We start from the raw sequence: 27,335 nt of genomic DNA, 5'->3' as shown, positions 1-27,335 counted from the left end.
CAGATAGGAAGCTGTTTCCTACGACTCAGAGGCAGATCACGCCCTAACACTGTAGTCCAGTTTTCTCCTTTTAACAGATGAAGAAACTGAGACCCAGAAGGGTTAAGTGACTTGCCTGGCCTCTCCTAGGCAGTCAGCATTAGAACCCAAATAGAACTCTTGCTTCTCCGAGAGCCGGTCTTAGTGGGTAGTTAAGAATGGCTGGTGAAGTTGCTCCTTTGGATTTCTAGACGTGGTCAAAGTCTGAGGGGCTTCGGACTCAGGGCTTTGGCTTACAGATGATTGTCTCAAGTTCTGTAAGTTGCATTGGTGAGTGTGGACAGTTACGATGCATCTACTCCCTTGTCAGGATCCACAGCCCAATACGTGTGTGTGCATGAGTGTGTGTGTGAGTGTGGACTGTGGTGACACGACTGCATTTTGTCTTGGTGCTTTGATATGCAGTGGGTGGAGAGAGAGAGAGAGAGACAGAGAGACAGAGAGAGAGACACAGAGAGAGAGAGAGAGAGAGACAGACAGAGACAGAGAGACAGAGAGAGACAGAGAGAGAGACAGAGAGAGAGAGAGACAGAGACAGAGAGAGAGAGAGAGAGAGAGAGAGAGACAGAGAGAGAGACAGAGAGAGAGAGAGACAGAGAGAGAGAGAGAGAGAGACAGAGAGAGAGACAGAGAGAGAGGGAGGAGGAGGAGGAGAGAGGGAAAGGGGGAGACAGAGAGGTGGGGGGGCTCTTGGGACAGCTAGTTGGCAGAGCGGATGAAGCGCCAGCCCTGCAGTCAGGAGGACCCGAGTTCGGATGTGACCTTCCACACTTGCTAGCTGTGTGACCCTGGCCGAGTCACTTAATCCGGATTGCCCTGTTTTAAAGAGAGACACAGGGAGAGGGAGGGGGCTCGGGCCCCCCGGGTGCCCCCCGCTGCTGGCTGCTCTCGGCGGCGCAGACACCTGGGCCGAGGCCCGGCTCGCGGCGGCCGGTTCGGTTCGGGGAGGCCCGGCCCGCCGGCTCCGCTGCCCGGGGGGCGGGTGCCGGGGAGGGGGCGGGGCGTGTCGGGGCGTGTCGGGGGCGTGTCCAGGGCGGGGTCGGGGCGGGCCGGGGGCGGGGCCGGGCGGGCTCCGGGCTCTCCCTGGAGCGCGGCCCGCGGAGGCCGAGGCCGGGGCAGAGGCGGGAGCGGGAGCCGGGCCAGGGCCGCGCGCCGCCTCCGAGCGCTCCCCGCCGCGTCCTGCCCGGCCCGGCCCGGCCTCGCGCGCACGTAATGGGCTTTCTGGACTCGGGGGGCGGGGGGCCGGGGGGGGCCGGGGGGGGCCGGGGGGGCGGGAGGGCTGTCCCCGGCCGGGCCCCCCCCCGACGCCCCCTCTCGGCTCTCCCCGCAGGCTGCAGCCCGGCGCCGTGGAGCCGGCCGCCGCGCGGAGGGGCCCCGGGCCCGCGCCCCCCGCGCCCCCCGCCGCGCCCCCCGCCCGAGCCATGGTGGGCCACCTGCACTTCCCGGGCATGGAGGACAGCCTCGAGGAGCGGGGCCGCGAGGGCCTGCTGGACAGCCCCGACTCCGGCCTGCCCCCCAGCCCCAGCCCGCCCTTCTACTCCCCGGGCCCCGGCATCGTGGAGGGCCGCGCGCCCGGGCCCCCCGGGGACCCCCAGCGCCCCGCTGCGGTAAGCCCCCGCCCCCCGCCCCGCCCCGAGGGAGCCGCGGAGGAGCCGCCGCCCGGGGGGGGGGGCCTGTCCTGCGCGCCAGTGGGGGGGTCCCGGGGGCCGCGATCGCGGGAGGCTCGTGGGGAAGGTCGGGATCCTCGTCCCGTTAGTCGGCGCCAGGGAGGGGGCAGCGCCCGGGGCGGGGCAGCGCCTGGGGAGGGGTCCCAGAGGACTGGGGGGGCAGCGCCTCGGGGCAGGGGGTCCGGCGCCCCTCCTAGATTTACCGCCTCTGCTCCCCCCCCCCCCGCCGACCCCCGCACCCCATGCGCCGCCTCCGCCAGTGCGGGGGAATGTCCGCAACCCCGGGTGTGACCGCAAAGGGGCCCTGGAAGTGCGCGAGGGCCCGGGCGGGAAGCTGCGGGAAGCGGGGGGCCACTCGGCCCCGCCCTGGGGACTCTGCCTCCCCCCGGGGTCCCCCGGCAGAGAGCGCGTCGCCAGCTGAACCGGGGCCAGGGCCCCCGGGAGACAAAACCCAGAGGCCCGGGCCAGGGGGAGGCCTCGGACCCGCAGAGGAGCTTTTGCTGCTTCCTCCTGGTCTTCTCCGCACCGGGGCCTTGACTTGCCTGATCTGTCCCCCCGCGGCTCCCCCCTCTCTCCTCCCCTTCTACTCCCCCCTCCTCCACCACACGACTCACCCCTTTCCTGCACCGGGGGTGCTCACCTGGCCGGCTGCAGGTGCTGTGCATGCGTCACCTTTGACCCAGGGAGACCCCTGCTGCTACTCCCACCGGAGCCCCTCGGAGCCCCCGCCAGGCCTTCCTCGAGGCTTGCGGGGATGTGGCCCGGCCACCCCAGATCCCCCCGGGCCCTGGGGGGGGGCGGCCCAGGCTGTTTTCATTGAAAGCGATCCCCTTCACGCCTAACATGCCAGATTTCCTGTTGGAGAAGGAGTGTCTGAGTCTCTCGGTCCCTTGGAGGGGATGCCAGTGGCTGAAGCAGGCGGTGGGGGAGGCCCGGCATGGGAGAGCCGGCAGGGATGGAGGGCCAGTCCCCACACCTCCTAAGCTGCTGGCCCAGTATGACGGACTTCTGGGGGACCTCTGCCCCAGGCGCGCTCCTGGGCCATCTTGTTCTTGCGACCTGCCTTGGGCTAAGGCTGCTCCCATGAGCCCCGGCATACAGAGAGGCCCAACTCCCCCAGTTGTGGCATCGCCCATGTCCCTAGGTCTTTTGTGGGATACTGGGATCTCTGTATCTCCAAGGCCTAGCAAAGGGCAGGCCACAACAAGCAAAAAGAAAAACTAAAAACTCTTGATCTGAATCCAGAGACCCTGAATTAGAGGCAGGATTCAGACCAAGGCATCCCTCAGCCTTGGTTCTCCATCTGTAAAATGAGGGGGCTCCGACTAGATGGTCAGTGAACACCCTTCTGGCTTCAAATCCATGAGCCTAAAGATTTTCACCTCTCGGGCCTTAGTTTCCCTATTTGTCAAATGAGGACGTTAAATGACTAAGGTCTCCTCCAGAAGCTTTCTGGAATTCTCCACAGAGATCGATTCCTCAAGCTGACCGGTAGTGTTCTGCAGAGAGAGAGGCCTGTGGACCATGCAAATCCCAATGGCATGCTATGTTTCAAGTACATCTTTGTCTTTGCCAGCGCCTAGTACCATGATTGGTACATAATGGACACTTACTATTCAGTTCCTTAGGCATTAATTATGCTCCTTCTAGGCATTAGACATAACTCTAGAAATGGGGGGGGCAATCTGACCTCAGGGAGCTCTGGCTAGCAAGGAAGAGTGATGAGGGGGCCAACAGGATTTATAAGCGTCAAATAAGTTCAAAATAATAAACATGGAAAGAGACAGGAGGCTGGGGTGGGGGAGTGGGGGCAGTCAGTCAAATATTTAAATGTCAGACCAAAATGATGCAGTTCCTGCCCTCGGGAATCTGACATTCAACTAAAATTAACTGACATTTATGCAGAGCTTCCTAAAGTTTATATACCTTAGCCTGCTTCATAGACCTCAGGACTGTTTCTACAAATGAGGAAACTGAGGCAGAGAGGACTCTTCCCTTCCCCATCCCACAGTGGGTAAGTGTCCAAGGCAGGATTTGAACTCCAAACAATGGTCAGACAACTAGGCTCTGGGTTCTAGAATGGTCCCTGATGCTCTTGCGTCTGCTTCCCCTTAAGTCACATTCATTCCGATGTCTGCCATTCCCTCTGGCGGGCCCTTTGGAGTCTATCTTTTGGGCGGTGTCCAGCCGGCCACTCCCAAGCCCGCCTGTGCCCAACGTCCCCCTTCTGCTCACTGAGCCTTCCCCGCTCCCGTGTGTTGTTATAGCTCGGCCCTATAAAAAGGGCCAGCCTCCCTCTAATAAGCCTGAGCCTTCAGGACAATGCTCCATTGATTCTGGGCCATCCAGTCTGATGTCTGGGCTACAGCGTCAGCATCCAAGAAAATATGAAAGGCATCGTGGGGCCAGGCCCATAAATAAATGAAACCCCATTTACACTGGATTTTTTTTTTTTTTTGCACTTGCTTTGGAGCGGGCTGGAATGCTCGGCTCCCCTCCCAAACCAAACATGCCTTCCGGAGTCCCTCTGGGCCTTGGAGAGCAGGCGAGTAGGGAATGTGCCTTCTCTCTGTCTTTGAATGTAACTGGATTACTGTGTGTAGGTCTATATTTGCCTTGTTTTTTAAAAGGGTGAACAAAACCCCAAAACAGGAGGCATTCCCCCCCCCAAAAAAAATTGAAGGTTAAGTAAAATAGCTCTGCAAATCTTGGAACAGCCCAGGGGCTCTGTGTAAAATCCAGGCTATTTGCTGTGATGGAAGCAGGGGAAAGGGGAGTCAGAGGGGGATTAGTGTCCTAGGCAAAAGGGTTGATGCAGAGGCCTTGGGCCAGATCCTGCTTCTGACACTGCATGTGTGACTGAAGGCAAGACCCCCACCCAGTCTCCCCGGGACCCCGTCTTCTCTCAAGTTCCTTCCAGTCTAGAGGTACGTTATGACCTTGGGTTTCCGAGCCAGATGACCCCTGAGGGGCCTTTACAGATTTTATCCTATCTAGTGCTACCCCGTTCTTTTCCAGATGACAGAACAGAGGTGGCCCAGCAAGGGCATGTGACTGACCCAAAGTCCCACAGCCAGTTAGCGCAGAATTAGAACTAAAACGCAGGCCTCTTTCCCACGGCCCTCTGAAAGCCTTGTTTCCTCCCGTGACTGACATGGAGTGGATGTGGGTGGCCTTTGGGGAAAGAGGCTGGTTTTGTCATTTCCCTGTCCTCAGGAGAGCTGTCCTGGGGGGGGGGGGGAGGCCCTGCTTCCTTGGGCAGGCTCAGGACAGTAATGGACTTGTCACATTTGGTATATAGTGGGGACTCCTTTGGTGCGTGGCTTGGATTTGTGGGCTGATGAGGGCCTTTTCAGGTCTCAGAGACGGAGATTCTGTGATAGGGAAAGGAAAAATTCATTGCGTGTGTGCGCGCGTTTGTGCATCAGACATAGATTAGCAGTCATTCCAGGGCATGGGTGCTCCGTCTATGGCTCTCACTTCCTTCTCTACTTCTTCCCTTCTCTCCCATCCCCACTGTCCGCCACCGCTCCTCTCACTAACTGAAAGGGCATCGTGCTGTCAGCAGGACTACCCTCTGAGGGAGTGCCACAGAGGAGAGTGGCAGAGTGTGGCGGGCAATGCCCCAAGTATCAGAACAACCAAATGGGGAAGTCTGGCTCTTATGGATGATTTGAAGCAGGTCACTTCAGCCCTTCTGGCCTCATAGAATCTCCAACAGAGCTTGACCTCCAGTGAGGGGGAACCCACTCCATCCCTTGCCAACCCAGCCATTCTAGGTCAGCTTTTCCTTCTGGGAAGCCAAAATTGCCACCTTGCAGCTTTGGCCCCTGACTTAAATGGATGGGGAGCCGCTCGAGAGCAGGGCCTCACTTGGTACCTTTCTTTGTATCCTTAGCATTCAATATGCAGCAGGTGATTAATAAATGCTTGCTGACTACGGTGCCTCCTGATTGTGTCCTCTGGGGCCCAAGCTGACAAGCTGAATCCCCCTGCCTGTGCCGGCCGGCTCTTCAGACTCTTGGAGACAGCTGTCACCCCCCCAGACCTCTTTGCCACCCAAAGTCCTTCTGATCCTCCTTGAAGGGCCTCAGCTGGGGGGACCCCCCAAGTGAAAGTTAAGAGCCAGTTTGAGAAAGTCCCTTCCCCCTTCTAAACCTTGCCCTGATAGGAGCTAGAGTTGGAGCCAACAGTCCTCAGTGACAGAGACTCTGTGTGGGTACATGTGTGGGGGGGTCATGTGCATGTACATATAATACACATGTGTGTTCATGCATATGTCCATGTGTGTATAGGTGGGGGGCATTCTGGGGTGCTGGTGGTAGTTACATCTGCCTGAGCAACAACATGATCCGTGCAGAATCCAACCTGTCTATGCCCGCCGGTACTGTGACGTTTGTTCATGTCCTCTCATAAGTACCCCCCAGCGGTCATCCCAACATTCTGGGGGAAGGGGAATGCAATAACCTGAGTTCTGGCAACTTGATACCAACAGAGCCCTAAGGGCAGACAGGTGGCAAAGTGGTTTAGCAGAATCGGGAAGATCCAAGTGCAAATTCTGTCTCAGACACTTCCCAACTGTGGGTGACCCTGGTAAATAATATAACTTCTGACTGCATCAGTTTCCTCAACTGTCCAATGAGAACCATAATAGTACCTATCTCTTATGGCTATTGCAAGGCTCAGTATTGGGGCAGTAGGTGGCGCAGTGGACAGAACATCAGCCCTGGAGTCAGCCGCAGACATTTGAAACGTACTAGCTATAGGACCTTGGGTAAGTCACCTAACCCCATTGCCCCACAAAAACAAAAAAAGTAAGTTATGTTACACACACGCATACACACACACACACACACACACACAGTTCAATCCCTAGCCATACATATGTATATACCGCTTTACAAACTTTAAATCACTATGTAAATGATGGTTATTATTTTTATTGCATTATTAATGCTATTATAGCTTTCTTATGCCATTGCATATTATTGGTTTTGCCTGCTGTATACACCAGCTAAGTACAAATGATTTGATGATTATCGGCACCCAGAAAGAAGTCATGTGACAATGAGGATGCCAGGAAATCATGGGTTCGAATTCTAGAGCAAGTCACTTAATCTTTCAGGGTTTCAGTTAAGTCAGTCTGGCAAGAGTCATTTATTAAGCTCCTATCTTGTGCCAAGACTAAGCACTGAGGGATGCAAAGCAAGGCAAAAGACAGTCTCTACTTTCAGCATCTAATGGGGGAAACAACAGGCAAACGATGATGAAAAAACAAATTCATATATACATGCATGATATATGGGAGACATACATATACACGTGTGTGTCTATAACACACATGTATATCTGTATGTGTTGCGTGCATGCATGGATTTAGAGATAAGCAGGGGCGAAGCACTAGAATTAAGGAGCCCAAGAAAGGCTTCTCCTGGAAGATGAGATCTACACTAAGTCTTAAAAGGGATGGTAGGGATGAAGCAGGGAGATGAGGAGGCTCACCTTCCAGGCCTGGGGACGGTGGGACAGCCAAAGAGAAGACTCAAAGCCTAAAGATGGCATGCACCTGCCATTGGGTGGCATGGTGGGTAGGGATGTAATAAGGGAGGAAGGGGTGGTCGCCAACCTTCATGATATAAGGAGTTTTCTTCAGTTCAACCCCTATTTTGTACCCCTAATCACCTCCACTTAGAATGACAATGAATGGATCCTGGACAAAGGCCATTTAAAATCTTTTTTCATAATCTCCTAGAGGTCTATATAAAAGACTGGATGGCACAGGGGATGGAGTGCTGGGCGAGCCAGGAAGTTCAAATCGAGCCTCAGATACTTCCCAGCTATGGGCAATTCACTTAACTTTTGCCTCAGTTTCTTCATCTCTAAAATGAGAATAACAGTAGTGTCTACCTCTCCAGGTTATCAGGATCTAATGAGATATTTGTAAATCTCTTTGCAAACTTCAAAGCACTGTATAAACACTAGCTGTTATTATTATCATCATTAGAAAGATGGCAGTGAGTACATTCTTTCATGCCAGTCAGATGAGAAGGCATGTAATGAAGAAGCAGCACCAAAAATTGGTTTTTCTTTTTTTGGTGGGAGAAAGGATGCTAGATCTATGATTCCATTGCATTAGGGAACTCCCTTCCAGGAAACTTCTTCCTTTTCAGATCAGTCTCAGATTTGCCTGGGGAGAGTTGAGGTGACCTATCCAAGGTCACATAGATATACATCAGAGGCAGAGACTTGATCCTTGATGGACTGAGATCAGTTCTCTTCTTCTAGCAAACGTCTCTCAAAAGATGGATAGAAATGTGTAAAGGATGGCTCTTTGGGACTTTGGGCAAGTGACTTCATCTCCCTCAGTTTTCTTTCTCTGTAAATGGAAAGGGTTGGATTAGCTGGTTTCTTGAGGTCTCTTCCAATTCTAGGTCAATGATGCTCTGATAAGTTTGTTTATGCATAATTTATCTGGCAAATGAAGTCTGGGTAGTTATCAGTCCACTGCCATTGGCATCAGACAGTACAGTCTTTATGGGCTCCTGGGAACTGATGGGGGTGGGGACAGAAGGAGACTGTTCCTCTTTTATGTTTCTTCCTGGTGGTTTTGAGTAGAACAGGGCCCCAGTATTTCACCTGGCTTCCTGCTTGTGGGACATGTCTGTATACTGTCTAAAACCCTAGTTGGGGATTAAAGAGGTTCAGTGGGCCAGCGGTTTCTTAGTAAAATCTCTGCCAATTCCAGGCCTACCTCACATAATTCAGCCAGGGTTGATGTTTAGAAATAACACCATTAGCATATTAAAATAAAGCATTCCCCCACAAGGTTTCTAAACCCACCGGTCACCTTGCTCCATTGAGCCCCTCCCCTGGCACATCGTTTCCATGTTCAGTTCAATTCATTTCATCGTGAATTTTATAGCCCCGACCTCAAAATGTCATGGGAATTTCAGAGGAGATAATCTGTACAGAGCACTTTGCCAAACTCAAAATGCTATGGGCATGTTATCACCATCTTCATATGGCTCTGGCGATGCTATCTGTGCCTAAGGTTGTTTCTTCACAACATTGGAGGTTTTGTGGATCAAGGTCACACCACAAAGCAGTTTGGCTTAGAATGAGTCTTCCTCTCCTCTCTCCTTCCGACCTGATCCAAATCATTGGAAGGTTGATTTGATGCATTATTGCATTTAATACTTAAGGATTTCCCAAAGTAAAAGGCTTAGCCTCCTGGGTCTCAAGAGAACTGAAACAATGCTTGACATCCCCTGGTAGGCTGCCCTTTCTTGCTTCCCAGGAGGCAGGAACTGTCCCAGATAAGTATACTCACGAGTCCATTCTTTTCTTTTTTTTTTTAAGGTTTGTTTGTTTTTGCAAGGCAATGGGGTTAAGTGGCTTGCCCAAGGCCACATGGCTAGGTAATTATTAAGTGTCTGAGGCCAGATTTGAACTCAGGTCCTCCTGACTCCAAGGCCAGTGCTCTATCCACTGTGCCACCTAGCCGCCCCTCACGAGTCCATTCTTAAAGATTCTCAGTGATTCTTTTGATCTCATCCCAATTAGTTGTGGAGAGAGCCTGCTCAGATGGATGTGAGTATTGCCTGAACTTCAATTTTTGCATCTATAAAATGAGAGAATAGCTTTTTAGAGAGCATTTTTTGTTTGTTTTGTTTTTGCAAGGCAATGGGGTTAAGTGGCTTGCCCAAGACCACACAGCTAGGTCATTATGAAGTGTCTGAGGCCGGATTTGAACTCAGGTCCTCCTGACTCCAAGGCCAGTGCTCTATCCATTGCACCACCTAGCCACCCCTAGAGCAGTATTTCTTAACCTGGGTCTGTGAGTTTTAGTTTATGAAAATATAATGAAACCTTCAACCCAATAGAATTGGCTCCCCTTGTCGTTATTGTTGTGTAGTTGTTTTCAGTTGTGTCTGACTCTCCGTGGCCCCATTTCAGGTTCGCTTGGCAAAGACGCTGGGGTGGGTTGCCATTTCCTTCTCCGGCTCATCTTTCAGACGAGGAAACCAAGGTAGACAGGTGAAGTGACTTGCCCAGAGTTCCACAATTAGAAAGTGAGGTGACTTCTGGAGGCCCTCCCAGCTGTAGAATCATAACCAGCATGCCTTTGGGGGGGGCTCTCTTAAAAGAACTGGTCCTTTTGTATAGCTGATAGTGTGGGAAAAGAAAAAGTGGCGCATGTTTAAAGAATTTATTGTTTGCCAACTGATTTTTGGTAAGGTCCGTCTTGTCCTCTGTGGGCGCCAAGCCTTTCCTGGGGAGTGAAAAGCCAGTTAAAATTGATTATAACCATGAAATTTATCTTCTATCGACCTATCTAACAATCTATCTCGTTCTCTTTATTTAGCTATCCATTTGTTCATCTATTTATCCATCATCTATCTACCTATCTGTCCATCTCTGTCTATTGATCTCTCCTCTTTATCGATCTTTCCATCCATCATCCATCATCCATCTATCTATCTATCTATCTATCTATCTATCTATCTATCTATCTATCTATCATCTATCTGTCTATCTGTCTATCTAAACTCCATGTCTATATTTATATCTGCCTATCACCTCATTCTTTCTAAGCAGGGACTTACCTACTCTCAGAAAGGGAATAATAATGAAGTCTTCCTAAGAGAGGGCTTTCAGGCTCACCTTTGAGACTAGGGAAAGGGTTTTCTAACAAACAAGTCAAATGTTAGAATGTTAATCAGGGGGTTTCTATAAGTTCTGTTCCCCTTAACAGGCAAACTACCTTCCTGGCCCTGGTGTACCCTGCTCAAATGCTTGACAGATCCCTTTTTCCCACGAAGTCTCAATCAAGTTTGCATTGACTTTGTCAGACTTATCAGCTAAGTCCCTAAGACCTGCCCTTGAAAAATCTTTTCAAAAACTATTTGTATCCCCCAAGTTTCTATCATTAATCCCAGTTGTGCCACATATGAACTGTGTGACCTTGGAAGAGTCACTTTCCATCCTTGGGCCTCACTTCCTTTATTTGTAAAATGAGGGGAGGTCTAGATTGACCCTAAAGTCCCTTGCAGTAGAGTGGAAGCTTCTTAAGGACAAGGGCTGCCTCTTTATTTTCTGCTTAGATCGGTGCCTAGCACAATGCCTGCACCAGAGGAGATATTTAAAGAAAAAGAGTTCTTATAAAGTCCCTTTCAGCACTAGATCTATGATCCTGAGATCTCAGACTTAAAATACGTGCTTAATTCCCCTCCACCCCCTGATATTATGTTTTTATTTTTGTCGTTCTGTAGTTTAAAAAAAGGGAGAAAAATTTTAGTCTTTTTATATATACAGAACAGGTGGCACTGTGAAATAGTGTGCCTGGCCTGGAGTCAAGGAGATCTAAGTTCAAATTTGGCTTCCTATACCTACTAGTGTGACCTAGTATGACCCTGGGCAAGTCACTTAACCCCATTTGCTTCAGTTTCTTTATCTGTAAAATAAGCCAGAGAAAGCAATGGAAACCTCCCCCCACCCCAGTACCTCTGTCAAGAAAACTCCAAATTGGGGTTACAAAGAGTCAGATACTCCTGAAAGGACAGAATAAGCATATCCAGTAGAACTGACAAAGATAAATGCATATGAATCTGCCAGGAGGCAGGCAGAAGTGACCTTGTGTGGCACCTTGTGTGAGGGCCACACACCTTGTGAAGGCATACAAACTGCCCCATTAAAGGTGCCCAACACATTGACCACATTACGTTCAAGGCTCCCCTGCTTTCTCTGCTCCCTTCGGACCTGTCTCATCTTTCCCTTTTGTGTCATCGTTATTTGTCCTGTCTTCTCCCCATTATAAAAAGAGTATATACTTAGGTAAAACTAGTCCATCCATTGACCACAAAGTCTTCACCTGCATCCTGAGTCCATCTGTTCCCATTTCTCTCTGTATGTGGGCACCATGCTTCATCTCTGGAGCTCTCTTGGTCTAAGAATTCATCAGCCTTCTTAAACCTTTCAGAACTGTCTGCCTGGATGGTGCTGTTATCACCCGGTCCCCTCAAGGTGCTATCCACTCTGTCTCATCTGAATGTGAGACCCCATGAGAGGGGGGCTCCTCTAGGCAGGGGTAGGCTTTTGTCCTTTGGAGCCCCAGAACTCAGCACAGTGCCTGATGATGATTTTGCCCTTTGCCGTCAGGGAGTGATTTGAGTGATGGGGGCTGCGTTAAATCACCAGCTTCACTGTCTCTTCCAGAGTCATCTGACTCCAGTGGCCAGATAGGAATCTGGATGATGGCTCAGGATGTGAGGCAATCGGGGTTAAGTGACTTATCCAAGGTCACACAATTACTAAGTGTCTGAGGTCATGTTTGAACTCGGGTCCTCCTGACTTGAGGGCTGACGCTCTATCCGCTGCACCACTGAGCTGCCTGATACATAGAAAGTCGTCCCTAAAGGTTTGCTGGCTGACTGACCAGTAAGCTCGTCGAAGTGATAGCATAGCAGTGGCTGAGAATGTTGGGACTTAGATAGGAAGACCTTTGTTCAAATCCCCCACTTACTGGCTTTGTAAAATTGGGTAAATCACAGAGTTTTCCTCAGCCTCAGTTGACTCATCTGTAAAATGGGAAGAATAACTGTGTAGTTAAAGAACTACGTTACTACAATTTTTGAGGATCAAATAAGGTAATGTCTACCAGACACATTTTACAAGTGTTTTAGCATTATCCAAATGATTGGTTTTGGTTTTGCTTATTATTTTTAGTATTATTAGACATCAGAATATAATGGACTTGCCTTGGCATCAGCAAGACCTGAGTATTATTATTATTGTCGGTGATGGCGGTAGTTTTATTAGGCATCAGGAGAATAGATAGAGAGGGCAGGTCTAATCAGCAAGACTAGGCTTCAAGTCCCACTTTAGATCCCTCTGGCGGTGCTCTCCGGCAAGGCCCCTCACTCCGCTGATGCTCTGGCCAACTCTCCACATCTGTGAGTCGACAGTTGCATCCTCGAAGGGGAGTTTCTCTGCCGGGAAATTTTCCACACAAATGAATTCACTTTTATATTAACACAAGCTTTAGTATATTTTAGTATGTTAAAGATTTTCCCTCCTAGCAGAGGAGAACAATAGTATCAGAAAAGCTCTGGGAGGAAATGAACTTTGCTTTGGAGGCTTGAGGGCCTCCTGGACCTCAAGATCTTCTCCCAACTTGAGATGACCTCTCTCTCCAGTGTGTGCCCCAGGGATAGAGAGGACCTGTGACCTGGCCACATCATCTATCAGGTTTTTGTCTTACTCTCTTCAGGTGATAAAACGGGAATGGGAGGTCATTTAATCCAGGTCCCTTGACATGACAAGTGGCAAAGGGAGGCCCAGAGAGGGTTGTGACTTGCCCAAGGTCAGATGGTTAGCAAGCATCCCATGTGGAATAGGAGCCTAGGATGCTCTGAGTGCTCAGACAGAGCTCTACTCCACCCCGCTCCCCAACCTTGGCCTGTCTTGGGCCTTGCAGGGGCTTTGATCAGACGTGGGAAGCCAACTGCCGGAGTTTGGCTCCAAAACAGGAGCCCGGATGGCCTGGCAGCCCCAGGCCTCATTGTGGCATGCCCAGGCTGTGTACAAACACCAGGCTTAGGTTTCTAAGCTCAGACACAAATCTTCCCCTGCTCGGCAAGAAGGTGGCCTGGGGAGCAGGCGGGGAGACTGTCCCATGATGCTGGGTTGTTTTGTTTAAAAAGGAGCAAACAGACTCTCTCTCTCTCTCTCTCTCTCTCTCTCTCTCTCTCTCTCTCTCTCCTCTCTCTCTTTCTCTCTCTCTCTCTGTCTGTCTGTCTCTTTCTCCCTCCTCTTTCTCTGTCTCTCTGTCTTGTCTCTGTCTCTCTCTGTATCTCTGTCTCTTTCTGTGTCTCTGTCTCTGTCTCTTTCTCCCTCCTTTTCTCTTTTTCTGTCTCCATTTCTGTCTCTGTCTCTCTTTCTCCCTCCTCTTTCTCTGTCTCTGTCTTCTCTCTATCTCTGTCTCTGTCTCTGTCTCTCTCTGTATCTCTGTCTCTCTGTCTCTGTCTCTGTCTTTCTCCCCATGTGGGATACAGCCTGAGATGCAGTCAGTGAGCAGAGTATTGCCCAATTGCCAATGTGTATTTTTATTTCCATCAAGTGAGTATTTATACTTTCTCTGGCTGGTCTGGGCGTGAGGCAAATGAATCACGGGGTGTTGTGGGTGGGGCCTAGTGGTCTGAAGGCCACTGCCAGCCCCGTTCCATGGCCTTCCAGTCACTTCCATGGCCCGCTCTGCTTTTCCCAAGCCCTACCCGCCCTCCAAAGTCCTTCCAGCTCCAGCTCAGAGGGATTCTATCCTTTTCCTTCATCTCCATTGTGTTCCTAGATGCTGCCAAGAGCCGCAACTGCCTGGGTCCTTGGGGCTCCTCAGCCCAGACAGAGGGTCTGTGTGGGTGGGATGCCTGCCTCCTGGCTCTGAGCCATGTGGATAGGCCCATGGCCTTGATGTGGGGTAAGCCCATAGGTCCCACCCTAAAGAACGGTTACCTGGTTTTGGTTTTCATTTTTTTGCCTGCTGAAAGTTTCAGGAGAATAGAATGCTGATCTGGGGGCATATGGCCATGTGTTTGGGTCCAGCTTGGGAGCTTCCTCCTCTCTTGGGTAGGAGATAGCCTTGATTCTTGTATCCATAGGTGTTAAGGAGATGGGGCCACTTCTTTGTCAGAAAGGAAACACAGTCCAGATTCTCATAGAATCCCTAGCATGACCCTTGACTGCTCTGGACCTCAGTTTCCTTCTCTGTTAAGTAAAGGGATAGGACTAGGTAGCCCTTAAAGGCGTCCTTCCGATAAGCCTGGGGTGTGGATGAAGGATCACCGACTCGGAGCTGGAGGAGGACTTGGGCATCATCCAGTTCCAACATCACCTTCTACAAGTGAAGACACTGATGCCCGGGGAGGGCTCAAGGTCACCCAAATAATAAATAGTAGGCTAGGGATTCCAACTCTTTTAACTCCAAGGTCCGTTGTTCTCTGCCACATAGCTTGGGCCTGGTCTCGTTCTTGGGAATAAGCCTTGGTATGAAACAGCCTTCTCAATAAGGTCTGAGAACTTGTCTTAGATTATTATCATTATTTTCATCATCATCATCCCCAATGATAATAGCTAATAATATTAAATCATAAGCATTGTCATAATTGTTACATAGCACCAATCGTATTATTACAATAATATAACAAGAATAATAGAATTTAAATTGAGGCAGGCAGGCAGGTGATACAGTGAATAGAGTGTTGGAATTGGAGAGAAGAAGACTCATCTTCCTGAATTCAAATCTGGCCTCAGATACTTTCTAGTTATGTGACTCTGGGCAAGTTACTTAACCCTGTGGGCCTCAGTTTTCTCATCTGTAAAATGAGCTGGAGGAAGAAATGACAAAATCATGCCAGCATCTCTGCCACGAAAACTCCAAAAGAATCAGATGCAACTGAAATGCCTAAACAGCGTTTAATTAGTTCTTTCAGCCTTACAAAGCCTTTTACAAATATCCTCTCATTTGATAAAACCTTGGCAAGTAGGTATGATTATTATCCCCATATTACAGATGAGAAACCTGAGGTAGATAGAGGTCATAGACACCTATTTAGTGTCTGAGGCAGGATATGGACTCCAAGTCCATAACTATCTTATCCATTGGATCAGCTAACTGATCATCTCTTAAATTTAGGGGCAGTAATACTTTTTCCCAGAATACCAAGTTTTTCTCCGTGGTTTGCCACACTCACAGTGAAGGTAGCAGCAGCAGAAATGGGCAATTTGGAGTCAGAGGTTGTTGTTTAGTCAATTAGTCACTCGGGGTTTTCTTGGCAGAGATGCTGGAGTGTGGTTTGCCATTCCCTTCTCCAGCTTATTTTACAGATGAGGAAACTGAGGCCAACAGGGTTTAGTGACTTGCTCGGGATCGTACAGCTAGTCAGTGTCTGAGGTTGGATTTGAACTCAGGTCTCCCTGACTTCAGGACTGTTTCTCTATCCACTATGCCATCTAGCTGTCTCATGAGAATACAGGGAAGTCATACCCTCTGAGCCCCCCACCTCAGTCCCTGCCTCTGCTCTCAGCCAGACTCAGTTTCCTCCTCTGTAAAATGAGCTGGAGAAGGAAATGACAAACCACTCCAGTATCTCTGCCAAGAGAACTGCAAAGAGGGCTACAAGGAGTCAGATCCAACTGAAATGCTTTCTATTTTTCAGATGCTTTGTCCTTTATGCTGGGTATTTGGCAAAATGGGGTTCTAGAGGGGCATTCCCTCTTTTGGGCTGCAATGAAAAACATTTGCCTCACTTTTTGTTTCTGTAGCATCACAGACTTAGAACTGAATTTTTATAGAGGGGGAAACTGAGGCTCGGAGAAGTACTTGCCCAAGGCTACTCTGATAATTAAGTGACAGAGCTGAGATCTGAGTCATTTCTAAATAGCAACGTAGTCCTTAACTGTGTGTGTTGGATTGAATTAAGACCTCTGGTTTCCTCATCTATAAAATGAGGGAGTTGGCCAGATCAGAAGTTCTTAACCTGAGAACTTGCTTTTTTTTTGTTTTCTGTGTGTGTGTATGTAATTTTTAATATTTGGGGAAGGGAGGCAATTAGGGTTAAGAGACTTACCCAGGGTCACACAGCTAGGTAATTACGAAGTGTTTGAGGCTGGATTTGAACTTGGGTCCTCCTGACTCCAGGACCAATGTTTTATCTGCTGTTCCACCTAGCTTCTCCTCCTAGGGAACTGCTTTTTTTTTTTAAATAATATTTTAATAACTGGATTTCAATAATATTTGTAATCCCTGAGATTTTATTTTATTCAATTAAAATCACAATTCTGAGTGAGGCTTCATGGGCTCCATTGTCTAGCCTGAGTAGTCAGGACACCCAAGATTCAGATCCCCTGGACCCTTGGAATCTCCATTCCTGCTGTGTGATCTTTAAGTCACAACACATCTCTGGGTCTCCGCCACTTCTTAATTTGTAGCGTGAGGAGGTTGGATGCTCAGAACTCAGATTCCTTCCAATTCTAAATCCTAAATAGCTAGACTTTGGGGGTTGACCATTGCCTGGATCCCTGGCACTGCCTGGCCCACCCTCCTCTCGCCTGCAGCCCCTGGTACATGCTTCCCTAAGCCCATGGATTTGATCAAAATGTGGCCCCGGCTCTCTAAAGTGCCTGGTTCCACTGTGGCTGGAAAGTTACATTTTGGGTGCCAAACTGTTCACTCCCTTGGCCGTGACATCTGTTTTCCTTGCCCGATGTCTGAGCTGGCAGGAGCCCCGTAGGGTGGGCAGGGCCATTTTGATGTTAAAATAACTGTGGAACTTAGAGCCTAGAGCTCCCTGAGCATCCTCTGTTAGGTCTCGGCTGTCATCCGTCCTGCCAGAAGGGGAGGCTGGGAGGGGTCTGCATCTTCTCTTCCCTTTCCTTAGCACAAATGATTTTTTCAGGCCCTTGGTGACTTCCAGAGCTGCCTGCCCACCCCAGACTTTTCTCAGGTTTTCTACTATCCATTACCTTCTAGCATCACTAATTGGGGACCTCCTGAGATTACAGAGAATGTGTGGACGAGGCTTTGCAAAAGTTAAAAGTGCTAGATGCGCAATAGTGAGCTGTAATTTAATGCAAGTCTATTTTATAACTTATTGTCAAGTTTATAACAATATTATTATTATATAATATTTTGTGTCTAACTCTTTGTGACCCCATTTGGGGTTTTCTTGGCAAAGATCCTGGAGTGGTTTGCTATTTCCTTCTCCAGCTCATTTTCCAGATGGAGAAACTGAGGCAAACAGAGTGAAGTGACTTGCCCAGGCTCATACAGCTACTATGTATCTGAGGCCAGATTTGAACTTGGCAAAATCAGAATTCCTGACTCCAAGCCCAGCACTCTATTCACTACACCACTGAGTTGTTCTAGGTGCAATTTAAGTAATATTTGTTGTGGGGCAGCTAGGTGGCGGAGTGGATAGAGCGCTGGCCCTGGAGTCAGGAGGACCTGAGCTCAAGTCTGACCTCAAACACTTAGTGATTACCTAGTTGTGTGACCTTGGGCAAGTCGTTTAACTCCATTGCCTTGCAAAACCAACAATAACAACAAAAAAGAAATGTTTGTTGCTTGGGCTTAGCTTGAAGAAAGGAAAATGGGCTGAATGGGCTGATGGGCTCGTTGCCTGCAAATGTGAAGGTTTGTTAAGTGGGAGGAGAATTAGCTTTGTTCTCTTTGGCCTCAGAGCACAGAAGGAGCCAGGACAGGTGGGAGTTTCAATGAGATAAATTGAGGTTTGAGGAGAGGATAAGAGCTGTCCATGGTAGAAGCAACAACGGGGGCCTCTGGAGGAGCTGGATTCCTCTCACTGGAGATCATTGAGGACGGTGTAGCATTGATTCTCACTTAGGTGAGGGTTGGATCCAGTGCCCTCTGGTGCTCCCTAGCTCTGAAAGTCTGGGGTTCAATGATAACCTGCTCCCCAGAACATCATCGCCTTTCAATGTCCATTGATCAACATATCTCATGCTCAAGGGGGAAGGGATAGGAGGGAGGGTTGCTTCTAAGCCTTGAAGACTTTTCTTTGAGAGAGCAGACAGCATAACTAAAGGTATCCAGGTGCTTTGGCCAAGTGGGTTGGCATAGAGGATAACAGAGACCTCTACAGAGGGCCTTTGTCTAAATAGAAGCCCAGAGAGAATTGACTTGCCCAAGGTCACAGCTAATTCAGGGCAAGTGTAGAACCAAGGCAGTAGTCTGAATTTGAGTGCTCTGGTTAATTCAACATTTATTAAACTTCTCTTTTGTGTCAGATGCCCTACTGGGCACTGGAGTTACAGACAGGAATAGAACAGCCCCTGCCCTCAAGACGCTTACTTTCCACTAAGATGATACAACAGATCACAATAGAGTAAATACATCTAGAGTAGCTTCAAGAGAGGTAATTAGGAGGAGAAGGAAAGGAAAGGTCACTCTAGGCAGAAGTGAGCCAGGAGAACCTTTCAAACATGAGGGGACAGTCAGTGCAAAGGGCCATCTGTTAGGCAGAAGATGGAAGGTCCCGTAGGGTGAACCACTAGGAGAAAAGATTGACTAGTCCATGGAGTATAGGAAGGAGAATAATATGGCATAAAGACTGGAAAGGTTGATGGGAGCCCGACTCTGGAGTGCTCTAAATGCTGATTTTTGTTATTGAGGTCAGGGACAATACACACACACACACACACACACACACACACACACACACACACAGAGGCGCAGCCCCCCGTGATCTGAAACTGGGCTTCTCTGGGGAGACTGTCATGGCACCCGGAGAAGGTCGTCTGCACTTTTGGCAGAAAAGAAGCTGCTTCCCAGGTTCATGACAATCCCCTTGCTGATATGGGGACCTGGTTCTTCTCATTCTATAACTCTTCTTGAGTTACAGAGAGAACTTGGCCCATCTTCCTCCTTCATTTCATTCCCTTACCTGACAACAGGGAACATCTGGGTTTCATCCATCAATGGGTGTGTGTCTCTTTAGGGGAAAGAGGAAGCAGTATCCCCAGGGAGGACTTATAGAGAGAACAGGAGCCTGGAGAGCCTGTTTATCACAACGGCTCAGTGAGCTGTCTTCACGAAGAGCCTTGGGGTATAGCAGGAAGCCACATTTATAGGAAGAAAATGGCTTACAGATTGAGCAGGAAGGAACCTGAGTTGTCATTTTACAGATGAGGAAACTGAGGCACAATGAGGCCACGTGGCTTGTCCAAGGCTGGGGTGACAGAGATAGTAAGTGACATAGCCAAACTGGATCCTCCTTTCCACTCAAGTTACCCCTCTGGCAGTGGTGAGATTTGAATCCATGCCTCTGGCATGCTACCCAGATCCACAGTTAATGGTGATCACTGTTTACATAGTGTGGGACCTTCTTGGCATTTCCAGAACAATTCCAGCTTGGTCATGGTGAATTTTTTCCAGATGTTTTTTTCTTCTGCAATTTCCTTGCAAAGATTTTATTTTAAAATTTCGCATCAATACTTATTAGCTGGGTCAATGCAAGGACAAGTCGGTCTGTCCTATGGGGATGAGAACCCAGTCTAGTTACAAGATGCTCATCATCAGGTTGACCACCAGGGAGACCTTTTTAGCTACAGCAGTTCTGGAATGCCATCGAGTCATAGCGGGGCTAGGTTGTGGAGTAATTTGTCCACAGGAATGAAAATGTAGCCCCTTGGACCAGGGGAAATCATTTTTATTCCAAACTGGACCTGGCGACGGGCCTCTTCTGGGACATAGGCATCATTTTCATTTCCATTCAGTTAATCTGTCATCATTAGTGTCAGAGAGTAACAGGGGTAGGTCATTCTCCATCCCGCCCTGAGTTAGGAACCCTGAAAGATGGAGGGAAGGTAGAGTGTAGACCTGTGTTTTGTGACAGTCTCTGGTGGGACTCCGGGCTTCCTGGCTCTCCCCCTGCAGTTTAATGAATCAATCAGCATATAGTTATTCAGTGGTTACGATGTGCCCCCCCATAGCTGTCAAATGAAGGTTCCTAAGGCACAGGTTAAATCACACATCTCCCCCACTTCACCCTTCTTAAGCGATATGAGAAGGTACCTTTCCTGACCTCTTGGCAGAGGTGGGGGGTGACGAATCTGGAACACCATATACAATCTCAGACTTTCTCGGGTATGTTACTTAGTTTGGCTTCATTGGATTTTTCCCCTCTTTATTTCTTTATCATAAGGGAGGCACCTCTCAGATGTAGGTGATAGGAAAGAACCAAGAAATCAATACAAATTTAAAAAAAAGAACATTCAAGGATTTTTGGTCACCTTTGATTGTAGAAGACAGGTGATACTAGAAACCCTTCCAAGTCCATCAGTCCTGCCATTTCTAGGTTTATTTCCCGGCACTCCCCTTTCTATCCTCTATGTGGGAGCCAGCCTGCTTCATCGACCTGGTGTTCCCCTAACCTGTGATCCCCTCTTCCACCACCTCCTGCCCGTGCACAGGTGATCCTCCCACTGGAGCTGCTTTCCCTCCAAGCCACCATCTTTTTTAGAGCCCCAGTTCCCACCAAGGCTTGGACAACACCTTTCAGTGAAGAGAGCTGGCCGGACGGACAGTGGGCTGCCTGGAGCAGAGGCCGGCACCTTCTAGTGGGCAGCCCCTCCCCGCTCCAAATTCTCTGATGCCTACTCCCAGCCTTTCCTGATCCTTGTTTGCTCAGCAGAGTAGACCTGCCCGGCCTACCAGGCATCTGCACCATAAGAATGTTTCTTAACTCACTGCCCCCCTCCCCATCTCACATCACATCTCTCTGCCCTGCTTAGTGTAGCACAGTCACCAGTAAGATCTCTACATAGCCTCTATCGCTGTACTAGAGGGCAGGCAGCGGCAAATGATCTGGTGCATGTAGCGGGGGGTTAGCTGCTGCTGCAGTGGATTAGAGCCCCAGGTCTAGAGTCAGGAAGACCGAAGTTCACATCTGGCCTTGAACACGCAAAGCTGTGTGACCCTGGGCAAGTCACTCACCCTGTTGACCTCAGTTTTCTCATCTGTAAGATGAGCTGGAGAAGCACATGGCAAATCACTCCAGTATTTCCACCAAGCAAACCCCAAATGGGGTCATGGAGAGACAGACAGATCAAACAGCAAACACTGTGGAAGCTGCGGTTCTTGGTGCATAGTAAGCCCTTAATAAATGCCGTCTATCTACGCTCATCTCGCACAACTAGTAGAATGTAAGACCTCTGAGGGCAGCCGTCTGCTTTTGCTCTCGTCCTAGCAACAGCTCTCAGCACATAGTAGGTGCTGTAAATATTCATCTTGATTGTTATTAGTTATTGTGTTCTCATTTTATTGTGCTTTTTTATTGTGGATGATTCATTATATTGTTTGTTATTGTTACCTATTATTCGTTATTACGTTATTGATTATTCCTTATTAATTTTTTTATTGTATGCTTAATAAATGCTTGTTGGGCGTTTGGAAGCACAGGGTGCAGAGGGGCAATGTGAAGACTAAGACCTTCCTTGACGGAATGAGGAGGGTATTTTACTAGTAAGCTAAGATGGTTCCTGAGTCCCTAGGATCCCAACAGACTGGCCACCCTATCCCTCTCCTCCTTATAAAGATGTTTTGGGGGGGCAGCTAGGTGGCACAGTGGATAGAGCACCGGCCCTGGAGTCAGGAGGACCTGAGTTCAAATTCGACCTCGGACATTTAATAATGACCTAGCTGTGTGGCCTTGGGCAAGCCACCTAGCCCCATTGTCTTGCAAAAACTAAAAAAAAAAAAATGTTTGAGGCTGTGTTTAAGAGTTAGGAGAGGAGTTGCTGGGTGACATGGGCAATAATCCCAACTCTCTGGCTCTGTTTCTCCATCTATAAAATTAGAGTTAGGTTCAATGACTTTCTGCTGGTCTTTTGGTCTTTCTGTCTGGTTCTCATCCCATCCTCCTCCCTGGGCATCCGTACCTGAGGAGTCAGCCTCTCTGACCTCTGAGGTCCTCTTCCCCCCCCTCCAATCTCACATTCCTCTAGGGTGGGAGTCCCCCAGTGGAGGTGCTAGGGTTGGGGATGCCGTGTAACCTACTAAATGTGAGCATGCCCTTTTCCCCACAGGCTCCTCACCTCCTCCAGGACTCCTCTCTGCTAGAGATGAGACCCAGGCTGCACCCGGTGTTTTTTGGGGAAAGCATTGAAGTAAACCCCGCGCCCAAGCAGGAAATTCGGTATGTGTGGCAGCGGCTTTCTCCTTGGGTCCAGGGGGAAGGAAGCTAGGGCTTTTGAAGGGGTGGGGATATCCACTTTTTAGAAAGAATTCATATGATAGAACTAGTCAGTCATAATCTATTAAATGCCAGATGTGTGCCAGCTACTAATCTGGGTCCTGGACATGCAAACAGACCCTTCCTTCAAGAAACTGGTCTATCAAATGTTTTTAAAAAACAGTTTGGAGAGGGGGACCCTAACAGCTATGGGGTAGGAGGGTCAGGAAAGGATCCTCCTGTAGGAATTGGCACCTGAGCTGAGCTTTGAAAAGATTTCTAAGATCAGAGGTCAGGAGGGGAGTCCCTTCTATACAAAGGCATGGAGAGGGGAGATGAGATATGATGTGTGAAGAACATCAAATAGGCCAGTGTAATTCAACTTTGGATTGCGTGAACAGGAATAATATATGGTGAGCATAGAAGGGTAGACTGAAGCCAAGTTGGGAAGGTCTTTAAACATCAGATGAACTTATATTTGGTCCTAGGGGTAATAGGAAACTACTGAAAGTTATTGAACAGTAGGCTAGATGATTTGGTTAGATCGGTGCTTTAGGGAAATGTTGGCTGCATGGATGAATAGGAGAGGGCAGGGACTGGTGGCAGAAAGACCGATTAGGAAGCAGCGGTCATAGTCTGAGCAAGAAGTAATTGAACCTGTACATGGAATTAAGAAAATGTAGATTTGCATTTTGCCTTAACTGGGTTGGAGAACAAAGGAAAAAGGAGATTCCAGAAATGTCATAAATTATGTTATTTTGCTGCATACCAGGGAGGCTGAGATTAAAAAAGAAAGAATCCCTAGCCCCAGGAGTCTAAATGGCGTGACGATGAGAAGACACAGCAGTAAGGATAATATAACAAATGTAGAGGACTGTTGCAAGAATGTGACAAGAGATTTAGAAATCAGAACTGTAGGGGAGGAACATAGATTTCATGGCCAATTTGGCTTTGAAGGACAGGATAACATCAATAGGAACGAGGCCATTCTAGTCATGGGTGCCATGTGCAAAAAGGCAGAACAGGAGAAGACTGGAGTCTTCTGTTTGGCCTAGGGTGTGACATGGCATGTTGGGAAATCTTTCTAGAAGGGCAATTTGGAACAGGGTTGTGGAAAGCATTGAATGCCGAGCTAAGAAGTGGTATTCTTTTTAGTAGGCAGTGGGGAGTCATGGATGATCTTTGAGTGAAGTGGTCGGAACTATGCCTTAGGAAAGTGGCCTGGGCAGTTGAGAAGAAGGGATTTGAGGATGAGACTACAGAAGGGGAGTCCAATTAGAAGGGTATCAGGGCTGTCCAAATAAGAGGTACTGGGGGCCTGAACTGCGGTGTTGGTTCTAGATTCCAGAGCTTTCAGAGATATAATCCCAGAACCATAGATTTGGTCATCTCCTAATTCTACATTCTACAGTGGCTTCAGAACCAAGATGTTGTTTGCCAATGCCAACGTGGCAAGGCCAGGACTCACATTTAGCTCCTCTGGCTTCAAATCAAGCACTCATTCCACTTTAATACCAATGTGCCCGTAAGTGAAATGGCTGAATACTGCAAAATAAATTTCTCAGATCAATGGAAAAGGAAATAAAATACTTAAATAACTCCATTTCCAAAAATGAAATTAAAATTATCGATAAATTCTCTAAAAAAAAAAAAATCTCCAGCCCAGATGGCTTTACAAGGGAATTCCACCAAACATTTAAAGAACAATTAATTCTAACTCTTTATAAACTATTTGAAAAAAAAACAGTGGAGTTCTGCCAAATTCCTCCTATGACAGCAATATGCTGATACTACTCAAACCAGGAAGAGCCAAAACAGACATAGAAAATTACAGACCAATCTCCCTAACAAATATTGATGCAAAAATTTTAAATAAATTTTTAACAGAGATTACAACAAATTATTACTAGAATAAGGGGCAACTACGTAATGCAGTGGATAGAGCACCAGCCCTGGAGTCAGGAGGACCTGAGTTCAAATCCAGTCTCAGAAACTTGATAATTACCTACCTGTGTGACCTAGGGCAGTCACTTAACCCCATGGCAAAATGTTAAGCCTTGCAAAAAACACACACAAAAAATTGTTACCAGAACAAGACATCATTCTCAGGCAGAATTTATATCAAGTAAGCAGGGATGGTTCAATATTAGGAAATATCAATGTGCCAATTCAAATCCTGATTTTTCTGTGAATTCAGAATTGGATATGGAGTAATTAATTAAAATAGATGTTTCTAGGAAAGAGAACCTGTTGAGACACTGTTGAGTAGTGGTCTTGACCCAACATTACTGATATACTGATATACATATACTCTTTTCTTTTCAAATGTATTACATGATAATGAAGAAGTTGGGGCCGCTAGGTGGTGCAGTGGAAAGAGCACTGGCCCTGGAGTCAGGAGGACCTGAGTTCAAATCTGACCTCAGACATTTAATAACAACCTAGCCGGGTGATCTTGGGCAAGTCACTTAATTTCCTTGCAAAAACAAAAACATAAGTGACTTTTAAAAAAGAACCTTAGTATGGGCTAACAGCATCATGATACCTGACTCCCACAAAGTCCAGTGCTGCACATTTTGAGTATTAATACTGAAGAACACAGATGAATAGGAGCTACCATCAGACAGTGATGCAAAGGGAGGAGAGAGTATGAAGGAGCCGCAGGATGATTGTCCCACACTCCGGAATGTTTGGCAGAAAGGTGGCTTAGACCAGTACCTTATACCACAAAGTGTTCTAAATGGGAACATTGCCTAAATTCCATCAGTGACAAAAAAAAGAGGATACTAAAAGGCAGGTATCTTTCATAACTACAAGTAGGGGAAAGATTCTTAAATAAGGGATAGAATAAAACCAGTTAAGAAAGGATTCTTGAAAGGGATTTACAGGAAGAGAAAAAAGGGGGGGAAGGGGACCAGGATGACAGTCAATGAGGCAATCTGAAATGGGGTTGGGGGAGAAGGCAGCAGTGCTTACATGGGAGCAAGGTTTTTCCTTTCTAGGAGATTCATCCTAAGTCCTTTTTTGTATCCTACAAGCTAAAGGTCTTCCTCTTTTTTTTGTTCATCCAAAAAATAAAATTGGGATAACCATATGACATTGTCCCATAGAAAAAATACAGAAAACTGAGAAAACAGCAAGCATTTAATGTCAGCTCATTCCTTGAAGTATTTTCCCCCTCTTCCCCCACTCATGGAGAACAATTCCAGTGTTTGGAAGCTTCAGAACCTTCTCCCGTTTGAAGGTCCTGGGAAACATATTCATGATCCATTAGACACTTCATAAGCCATCACTGATCCTTGAATCCTCTGGGCCACGACTAAGAAGCATCTCTTTTTGAAAGTGCTTTGGGGAAAGGACTATATGGGTCCTCACTCTCGGGAAGTTGTAGCTTCAATTCCAGAGTCACACAACTAGTGAGTGTCTGGGGCTGGATTTGAACTCAGGAAGATGAATCTTCTGGCCTGCACTCTTCTCTACGTCACCCAATCATCATCATAAAAATTATTTTTTGTCTTCCCATAGAGAGGAAAGGGGGATGTGAATAAGCATTCATACAATTCCTACCTATGTATCAGACACTGTATTTTATAAATATTATCTTTGATGATCCTCACCATAACCATAGAAGGAAGGTGCATTTCTTACTTTTTTAAAAATTAAGGGACAGTATAAAAACAGGTAAGGAAGAATTCCTGACATTTGAGGAAACTGAAGAAGACAAGAAATGATTTGCTCAGGATCAGCATTGATAGTAAGTATCTAGGTTGGATTTGAACTCGGGTCCTTCTGACTCTGGACTAGCACTCATCCACTAGCTGCCTCGGAGAGGGAAGAAGGTTGGCTTTGGGCAGCATCATTGGGTAAAAATGGGAGGAGGTGCAGATGTCAGAGGCTCAGCCTGTGTCCAGGGGCATGTGAGTGGCAAGACCAAGAGTAGATCCTTGGGGTCCTGGAGGCCATCTAATCTAACCTACACATGAACAAAAATCCTAAATCTATTCCAGTCCAACTCAGCATATTCCTTGTACAGTGCCAAGTATCATCAAGTAATTAATAAATATATAACCCTCCCCCCAAATCCTTTCCTTGGATGCAGAGGCGGCCTTGGTTCCATTCTCCCCGAGCCTCAGTCAACTTGCCGGCATGGGTGTCCTTCACGCATTACCTTCTTGTCACCCTGTTTCAGAACTTAGGGTTCTCTTCCCCGGGCTGGGGGACCGAGGGCTGCTGACCTCAGGTGTTGTTTCTTTTCTTTTTTTTGCTGCTTCTCCCTCCCATCCTGCCTCCCCCAGCTGCAACTCTGAGATCAAATACGACTCTGAAAAACACTACCGAGATGACATCTTCTATGCCCCTGTCCCCACCGTCACCTCCTACAGTGAGACCATCATCGCCACCCCTAATTGCACATGGCGGAACTATAAGACCCAGCTGACCTTCGAGCCTCGCCAGCGTGCCCTGCGTTTCCAGAGCACCACCATCATCTTCCCCAAGCACCCCAAAAACACTTACCGCACCACCCTCCACTACAGCCTGGGCTGCCCCAAGCGGTGGTTTGCATCCAGTGTCCAACTGGAACTGTGTGATGACCTGTACCCTGAGGAGCTCTAACCTGGCTCCATTCTGAACCACGGGGGGTGGGGTGGGGATGGTATAGAGAAAGCGGGGTGAAGAGACAGTTGGCCAGGAGCCTAGTAGGGGCTGGAACAAGGAAGGCTGGCTGGATGTGGGTGGATGGGGGGCAGACAGACTGGGAAGGGGGCAGGAAAGGACCTGGTAGAGAGAAGCCACCGCCCACCCCCACATGCTCCATTTGGTTGTATTGATCTCGTTTTACTTGTGGAAGATTAAATAAATATATCTATTTTATTAGCATTTTAAA

General features: G+C 48.2%; 1 protein-coding gene across 1 annotated transcript; it reads left to right on the top strand.

Annotated features, from left to right (window-relative positions):
* The first annotated feature begins 1,390 nt into the window (after window positions 1-1,390).
* On the top strand, window positions 1,391-27,335 carry RFLNA (refilin A). Its single transcript, XM_074205411.1, has 3 exons — window positions 1,391-1,646; window positions 22,305-22,414; window positions 26,746-27,335. Exons 1-3 carry the CDS (start codon window positions 1,461-1,463, stop codon window positions 27,062-27,064), a joined length of 615 nt encoding a protein of 204 aa, XP_074061512.1. The 5' UTR covers window positions 1,391-1,460; the 3' UTR covers window positions 27,065-27,335.

This window comes from Macrotis lagotis, chromosome X, assembly GCF_037893015.1.
Source record: "Macrotis lagotis isolate mMagLag1 chromosome X, bilby.v1.9.chrom.fasta, whole genome shotgun sequence".
Taxonomy (NCBI): domain Eukaryota; kingdom Metazoa; phylum Chordata; class Mammalia; order Peramelemorphia; family Peramelidae; genus Macrotis; species Macrotis lagotis.
This window is presented reverse-complemented; position numbering and strand designations above follow the sequence as displayed.

Excerpts from the sequence above, each read along its gene's own strand:
- RFLNA (XM_074205411.1), top strand. The coding sequence starts at position 1,461 with ATGGTGGGCCACCTGCACTTCCCGGGCATGGAGGACAGCCTCGAGGAG. Across the intron at positions 1,647-22,304 it reads ACCCCCAGCGCCCCGCTGCG|GCTCCTCACCTCCTCCAGGA; the intron begins GTAAGCCCCCGC and ends TTTTCCCCACAG. Across the intron at positions 22,415-26,745 it reads GCGCCCAAGCAGGAAATTCG|CTGCAACTCTGAGATCAAAT; the intron begins GTATGTGTGGCA and ends TGCCTCCCCCAG.